Source organism: Helianthus annuus, chromosome 15, assembly GCF_002127325.2.
Source record: "Helianthus annuus cultivar XRQ/B chromosome 15, HanXRQr2.0-SUNRISE, whole genome shotgun sequence".
Classification (NCBI taxonomy): domain Eukaryota; kingdom Viridiplantae; phylum Streptophyta; class Magnoliopsida; order Asterales; family Asteraceae; genus Helianthus; species Helianthus annuus.
Window position 1 is genome coordinate 112,753,071 of NC_035447.2, and position 8,031 is coordinate 112,761,101.

Sequence of the window (8,031 nt, forward strand, 5' to 3'; positions counted from 1 at the left end):
TTGTTATTTATTTAAGTTTATTACATTTAAAGATGTAATTATATATATAAAAGGCTAAATTTTTTGATGTTATTTAATGGATTTATATGAATACCATAGAACTTGCTAATCGATATTTAAAATGGTTGTATTATATAGCAGTATAGCTTCAATTCATATATTCTGATCATTAAACCTTTAAGTTAGATTTTAATAAGCAGTAATGGTTTTTTTTTCCTTCTTTAACACCAATAAATAACATTCAACTATGCCCTCTCCACGCACATCGTACCTTTTATTTACTTAGGATATAGATATCAAATATCTACACATACTGTAATTTTTATAAATGTGTATATATCTATTTTGCCATGTCATTAAGAAAGATTTATTTACTTAAGTTTTAGGTATCCAATATGTATTCATATCGTACATTTAACAAAAGTGTAGGCATTTATTTTGATATAGTTATTACAACCCGAAAAAGAAAATAAAGAAAAAACAATATGGAGTTAAATATCAAAGACCCCACGAAAGCTAGAAGTTGAAGAACAAAATATTTGATTGTTTGCTAGTTTACAAAATCTGATTGAATATGTAATATAACAACGAAACCCAACACTTTTAAATATGATATTTAATTTTGAAATATTATTTAAAGGTATCTAAATATCCCTTTTTTTTCTTTATTTTGACCCAGTACCATTATACAATAATAAAATAATATGTTTTGGTGAGATCACCTTCTTCAATAATAGGAACATACATAAAACTTCTTGTTATGAAAAACATATATTTCAAAAAGGCTTTGATATCGCTATTGAGGATTGTAAATAGGTTTTAGACTATAATCAGCAATAAAAAAAAAACATGAAAACATACAACAATTTTAAAATTTTTCACTAATGATTCAAGTTCATTACTTTCAAAACCCGAAAAGAAAAACAAACATGCCATGTTTAGAGGTTGCAAGTTGCAACCTTTGAATCATGCTCTTGATATTTTTTTAATAAAATGAAAGGCAAGAATCCAACGGAGCTTCACACTACTACTATCCATTGTGAACAAGTTTTCAACTCGAAATTGTGCTAGCAATCAACGTGTAATATAGTGACTATAATTAATGAAGTGTAGTGCTCCTTAAGTTCAATATCATTCTCACCCTTTTAGGCTGGGCCGTGTGATATCACACCTTCATGCCACATCAGCCTTTAACGCCCTCAACACCGCCCTGGGGCGTCAAAGATGCTCCTGTAAGTGTAATGGCAGGCGTGAAAGGGCTCCAATTGTGAACCCTATTTTGAAGCCTTGTTGGCCCAATTAGATTTAACTTTTCTTCAATGAAACACAAAGGTCAAAACAATGTAACAAAAGAACAATAATATGGTTGGACACTAACATCAGCACAACCTTCTCCTGTATGGAAAATTAGGAATTAGGTATGTATATACATACATTAATGAACTTCAGCAACATCTACACGATACTACATCAGAACATGTATATGGTTTCGACATCTGCTCTAGCTCAAGTGCACGTGGTAGCGGTTCCATTGCGTAGACACTTGTTCTCGCAAAGCAAAAGTTGTACAAATTTCTCCGGGCTCCTTTACTAAATGGATGTACACTTCCCGGGATCCCTCTGCACATTAGTTTCAAGTGTTGGGGTATGCTTTTAATGTTAGGATAAACAAGTTCTACCAGTAGCACATTCGTTTATTAATTGCCCATTATTTGATTCTGATTATTCAAAATCACATGGTCACTTTAAAATGCACTTATGCCAAAGAAATATATGATTAATCAACTAACCTCATATATGGTATTCTCCGTCGTCTCAGAATCTCATAGGTGGTTTGATTTGTCACAACTAGATAGCTGTAAATATAGATATAGATAAAGAGCAAATTCATGTGGATGCAAGATCAAGAGATGTGTGCCTATACATATATACATATGCAGACGTTCATTCAAAACGGAACCAATTTTAAGTAGAAAACCGCATAAAGACATACTTGTTGCTTTATTTGTGATATACAAGTGATTATGTGGTTCTCTCTCTCTCTCTCTCTATATATATATAGAGAGAGAGAGAGATAAAAAGTGTATTGTACAATTGGGCTTAACGTATGCTGTGAGTATATAACATGCGAATTTTGTACTTACAACATGCGATTTTTTGGAAATTGCATGTTGGAAAAAATAACAAATTGCATGTTGAAAAAAAATAACAAAATCGCATGTTGATTAAAAAAACAAAATCGCATGTTATATATTCACAGCATACACATCGTACGTTAAGCCCAATTGTACGTTAACCAACCCCTATATATGTATATATATATATATATATATATATATATATATATATAGGGGAGGGTTATCTTGAGAACGCTAAATATTGCGAGAACCGTGAGAACGAATGAAAAAATCAATCAAAACCAATTTTTTTTATACAAACCTCATTGTAATTAAGATACAACATCAAAACAAGAATTTATAACATCAAATAATTCATTTCTCATTTCAAAATCCTTCTTTTTAGATTTTTTACACATGTGTAAATATAGCAGATTTACACATGTGTAAATGGCAAACTTACACATGTGTAAATTTTCTTTATTTATGAATTCATGTAAATTTAAACGTGTAAATTGAATTTCTAACATTGTATTCGAATAATAATGATAAGTGTAGAAAAAAATTTTGAATTTGAATTGTTTTTGACCAAGTTCTCATGGTTTTTTCATTTGTTCTCACGGTTCTCACAAATATTTAGCGTTCTCATTTAAACCCTCCCCATATATATATATATATAGGGGAAGAGTTATTTTGAGAACACTGGCTATTGCGAGAACCGTGAGAACAAATGAAAAAACCTCAAGAACATGTTCAAAAACAATTTAAATTCAAAATTTTTTTACACTTGTCATTATTATTCAAATACAATATTAGAAATTAAATTTACATGTATTCGTATATAAAGAAAATTTACACATGTGTAAGTTTGCCATTTACACATGTGTAAAAAACTTATTAAGAGTGAGTTTGAGAGGAGAGACAAGTTATTTAAAGAGTAAATTCTTTTTTTAATGTTGTATTTTAATTATAATGAGGTTTTTATTAAAAAAAATGATTTTGATTATTTTTTCATTCGTTCTCACGGTTCTCGCAAGATAATCCTCCCCTATATAGGATGTGGAGAGAGATGTGGAGAGAATGACATGGTGATGAATATTTATAAAGCAAATTTTAAGAACAAAAACATACCTATGGAATACCAGAAGGAGAAGAAGAAACATCAATGCAACTAACAATATAGATATCACAATGATCATGATCACATCCACCCACCTAAATGAAATAAGCAAATCTCATGATCGCTCTTTAAATACGACTGAAAACAAGTGAACAAACGAATATACAGCATCGGATAACAAGAAACCATATGCTTCACTCATTTCAAGTGATAAGGAGTCAAAAAAGAAAACATACATTGCCCTTTCACTATGAGCCGGTAGGTTTTCGACATACAAAAAGCCACTCCATATACATACGGCAGTTTGCTCAAGAATGTACCACCTATCAATCATTTAATAAAAAAAACATAAAGTAAAATCCATAAACAAAAGATATACACAAAGAACGAGAAGTGGTCAATAATAAGTATAAATTACAAACCAAAATCGACAGTGGTTGCCTTGACCGATGCATGTTCCTAGCCAAACACAATGATGATCAAACTGAAGAACACATTTTTTACAATCATGGCAATGCTTTGCCCTTGGAGGCTGCATTAAAGTTTCGTTAGGGTCTTATGGAGTTCATATGTTATTATATATACATATGAATGTACAAGGCGATGTATAGAAGAGGGAAAACAACCTAAGCGAAACCCTAGGGCCCGGACTATTTAAAATTTTAAATTAACATGCTAATGTATAATCTAACGGTCAACAACAAAATCAAGTAAACTGTACGAAATAAAGATACAAAGAAGTGACGTACCTGCACAACATTACAGTACGGGCACGTGTAATCCCTGAAACAAACAAACATTGTGGTATGTATCAAATCAAGACAATAAAGGCATCATTGTGCTATATGAATTTCAGATGCTACATTGCAACAGTAGTACTTATATATTAAAATTTATGAAAACTAGTATTAAGCACCCCTACATTGCGGCGGGGGCGTAAAACCGTGTCAAATAGCATTAATGTCACACCACCACGAGTGACCACCAACACTGAATTTACAACGTGTTAATGCGAAGAAATTAGACCGAAACGTAAAACATAGAAAATAATAACTAAGTCGATCTAGGACCCGCACATTATGACGAAACTGTCAAACGGGAAAAAAATAAAGGATATATAAAACATTGAATCAGACACGCACATTGCGTCGTGTTAACACGCAAAACTTAGAACGAAACGTAAAAACGTTGAACCACACGCGCACGCCGTGTTAAAACGAAAAATTTGCAAATGATGAAAAGTATAGGGGATCAAAATTGAAAGTAAAAGGTTGTGAGGTTAAATTGAAAAAGATGAAAAGTTTTGGGTTAAAAGTAAAACATTTAAATAGTTTTGAGTTAAAAGTTATTTATCAAATACTTTTAGACTAAAAGTAAAAAAAATCAAATAATTTTTGGAAAACTCCCAAAGCATTAGGTACAAGACCTATATGCACAAATAAGTTGTTAATTTATAGTGTTTAAATTAAATTAAATTAAATGCCGAACCGGAAATGCATGACGACATAAATCAAATAACTACCTAACAGATGTTCCAGGTGGGTACATGTCCATCACGAGATTTGTCCAATTCGTTAGGTTATTCCCTAAAAGATTTTGCCCCGACTGGTTTCCGTCTACTGTCACAACTGCACTGCCATCAATATACAAAAAATATACCTCCGTTAGATATTGTCACTATTTTTCATAGAACAAACAAACATGGGATAATTACATTCATTCTAATATCATACTTTGAGAATTCTGATGTCCTCAACGAGGCTTCTGTCTCAGCAAAATCACTCATCGCATCAATCACGTACCTAAGAAGCTATAAAACGGTTATACAAAACGCTAAATCGCTTCTCAAACTATAGATTATGTTTCATATGTGTTTAAAGACAAAATACAAACAGATCATCACATACCCTGGAGAAGATCCAGAGGTAAAGTAATACTGAACTAAAGTAGCAACAACCAACAACATATAGATCAGTGTGTACCTGCAGCATTCGTGGTTAGTAGTTTAAAAAGGTGATTACACATATAATGGTAAGACAAGTGTACAGAATGGAGAAACATGTTATTTGTTAAGGCAAAAGATCAAATACAAATAATCTTAACATACTAAACATACAAATTGAAGGAAAACCCAAAAAGACAAGGTGGCATTTTTGTAATTACCACCAACTATCAAAGTTACAACCAAAAATACCTAAAAAAAACACAAATTTTTTTTTAACATTTTTTATTAAAAAATCGCTACATTTCGTTAGCAAAAAAAAAAAAAAAACTAAAAGTAGCGATTTTTTAATAAAAAATGTTAAAAAAATAAAATAAAATAATTTGTGTGTTTTTTTTTTATTTTTTTAGATTTTTTTAGGTTTTTTGGGGGGTTTAGTTTTTAGCATTTTAGCTGGGGGGGGGGGGGGGGGGGGGTTAGGTTTTTTAGGTGGGGGGTTTATGTTTTTTTGGGGGTGGGGGAGTGGTTAGGTTTTTTTAGGTATATTTGTAGAGTAACTTTGATAGTTATTGATAATTACAAAAATGCCACCTTGCCTTTTTGAGTTTTCCTTCAATTTGTATGTTTAGTACGTTAAGATTATTTGTACAAGAACTTTACCCTATTTGTTAATAGGGTAAATTAATCCTTGTTTAGGGGAAATTTCATATATACCCCTACAAACTTGCAATATATCATATATATACCCATGCAAATATCAAATATACCCTTCCAAAGTTGTTGAAATATCATGATCATCTATACCCAATTCATTATAAACAATTAATAAATGACAATATTACCCTTATTTTTCTATAACTTTGAAATCTCATATATTACCTATTACCTTTCACTTCAAATATTATATTTACTCATTTCTAGCTTAATTTAATTAGCTTAAATATAATATATGGAGTATACTATTGATGATGGGTATAAATAAATAAATAAAAATAAAATAAAATGGGTAAAAATATATTTAAGCTAAAAATGTGTTATATAAACATAAGAAGTTAAAACGTGAGCATATATGGAAACTTGAAGTTAAAAAAAAAAAGGTAAAATGATCATTTATTAGATTGTTTTTAATAAATTGGGTATATTTGATATTTTAACAAATTTGTACAGGCATATATGATATTTTTAGTTTTGGTTTGGTATATATGAAAATTTTCAAGTTTGTAAGGGTATATATGAATATTGAGTTAATTGCCCGGATGGTCCCTGTGGTTTCACACTTTTTTTCACGTTTGGTCCCCACCTTTTGGAAATAGTAGGTATGCTCCTTAGTCCCTATGGTTTGTCATTCTTTTACTCGGATAGTCCCCTATTTTTTTTTATCCGAGTAACAAAATGACAAACCATAGGGAGCATACCTGCTATTTCCAAACTAACTGACATCTACTTAGGGGACTATCCGAGTAACAAAATAACAAACCATAGGGAGCATACATGCTATTTTCAAAAGGTGAGGACTAAACGTGAAATCACAGGGACCATCCGGGCAATTAACTTATGAATATTCCTTGTTTATAATTAGTAGGAATGTAAACAAGCCAAGCCGGGCCAAGTGGGTTCGGGCTCCGCTCAGCTAGTTTATCTTAACGAGCTGAAAGGTTCTCGGCTTGTCAAATGCTCAATCCAGCTCTTTTATGTTAAAAAATCAAGAATTTTATACTTTCTACACTTATTTTATCTGTACTATATTAAAATACAACTCTTTGGGACAAAAAAAAGTAATTTCCACACGATATCAAGACGCGAAATATTAAGATGATACGATATATTGGGTTATTAAGTGAAAGCTTGAAATTTAATATGCTAGATATTATGACGATACAATATATTGGGTTATTAAGTATCAAACATAAAGACTGATCACCTCCTTCCCTTCAACCTCCTAATAACCGACACCTTATCTTTTTTTTTTCTTTCTAGCAAGTCTAGAGCCACAAACATTTTGAACAAACAGAAGTTTTTAAGCTTATAACAACAAATACCAAATGTTTGTGTGTTTACCAAGGGTGTTCTTTGGAGTTCTGTCTAAACTCTTCAACAAACACAAACATAAAACCAAGGAGGATCATATGCAGGGTCACCAAACCTAGTCTCAAACACCACGTAGATCTTTTAACTGCAACCACAAAAATCAAGTTGAAATAGACACAATATAATATACCACAAACGTATGAGAAGATATAGAACTCAACGGTGAAATAATATTACCGGAATCGGAGAGGCAGGGGATGGCGTTGAAGCATCGTCCGGTGAAGAGATCCGATGGGTTAGGAGACGGGTCGCAACAACCCGTTTTCTCCATTTGGTAAAGCAACTGAAACTGAAACCCTAAACGGTCTTCGTTGAGTGGTAACAGTCTTTCTAAACTAATAAATGGATATGAAATAATTTTTTTTAACAGGATTCTTTTTTTTTTTTTTAACAAATATAAAATAACGTCGTTTCTATTTGGGTTTAGTTCTTGCATAAAAAGTTAATTTTCTCGTCGATTGCTCGTTGAGGGCTACTTCACCGGAGAACACTGCAAAACAGAAAGCCGTTAGACTCGTTACGAGGAGAATGGGGGTTCTCTCCGTAACCACCCTCCGGCGTGAGAATAAGTACAGTGATCTCAAAGGAAAAGATGAAGTAGTAAGAGTGAAAGTAGCTTGTGAGATTATACCTGAATTCCCATATTTATAACCAAGGTTTTGGCGCCAAAAAAGGTGACGGAGGTAATGACGGAAATTACTTTCCGTTAGCAGTTATTTCTTTTTCTGTTAATAGTTAACTCCTCATCCATGCACACGGATCGT

The 8,031-nt window shown here is 32.0% G+C and overlaps 1 protein-coding gene across 1 annotated transcript; it reads right to left on the reverse strand.

Annotated features, from left to right (window-relative positions):
- Positions 1-1,299: 1,299 nt before the first annotated feature.
- On the reverse strand, positions 1,300-7,596 carry LOC110912278 (protein S-acyltransferase 10). Its single transcript, XM_022156971.2, has 11 exons — positions 7,445-7,596; positions 7,238-7,352; positions 5,145-5,219; positions 4,971-5,039; positions 4,760-4,870; positions 3,987-4,020; positions 3,660-3,769; positions 3,474-3,560; positions 3,249-3,332; positions 1,791-1,856; positions 1,300-1,620 (listed from the first exon to the last, which is right to left on the reverse strand). Exons 1-11 carry the CDS (start codon positions 7,536-7,538, stop codon positions 1,446-1,448), a joined length of 1,020 nt encoding a protein of 339 aa, XP_022012663.1. The 5' UTR covers positions 7,539-7,596; the 3' UTR covers positions 1,300-1,445.
- Positions 7,597-8,031: the final 435 nt, after the last annotated feature.

Excerpts from the sequence above, each read along its gene's own strand:
- LOC110912278 (XM_022156971.2), bottom strand. The coding sequence starts at position 7,538 with ATGGAGAAAACGGGTTGTTGCGACCCGTCTCCTAACCCATCGGATCTC. Across the intron at positions 5,040-5,144 it reads ACCTCTGGATCTTCTCCAGG|GTACGTGATTGATGCGATGA; the intron begins GTATGTGATGAT and ends ATAGCTTCTTAG. Across the intron at positions 1,857-3,248 it reads CTCCTTCTGGTATTCCATAG|CTATCTAGTTGTGACAAATC; the intron begins GTATGTTTTTGT and ends CTATATTTACAG.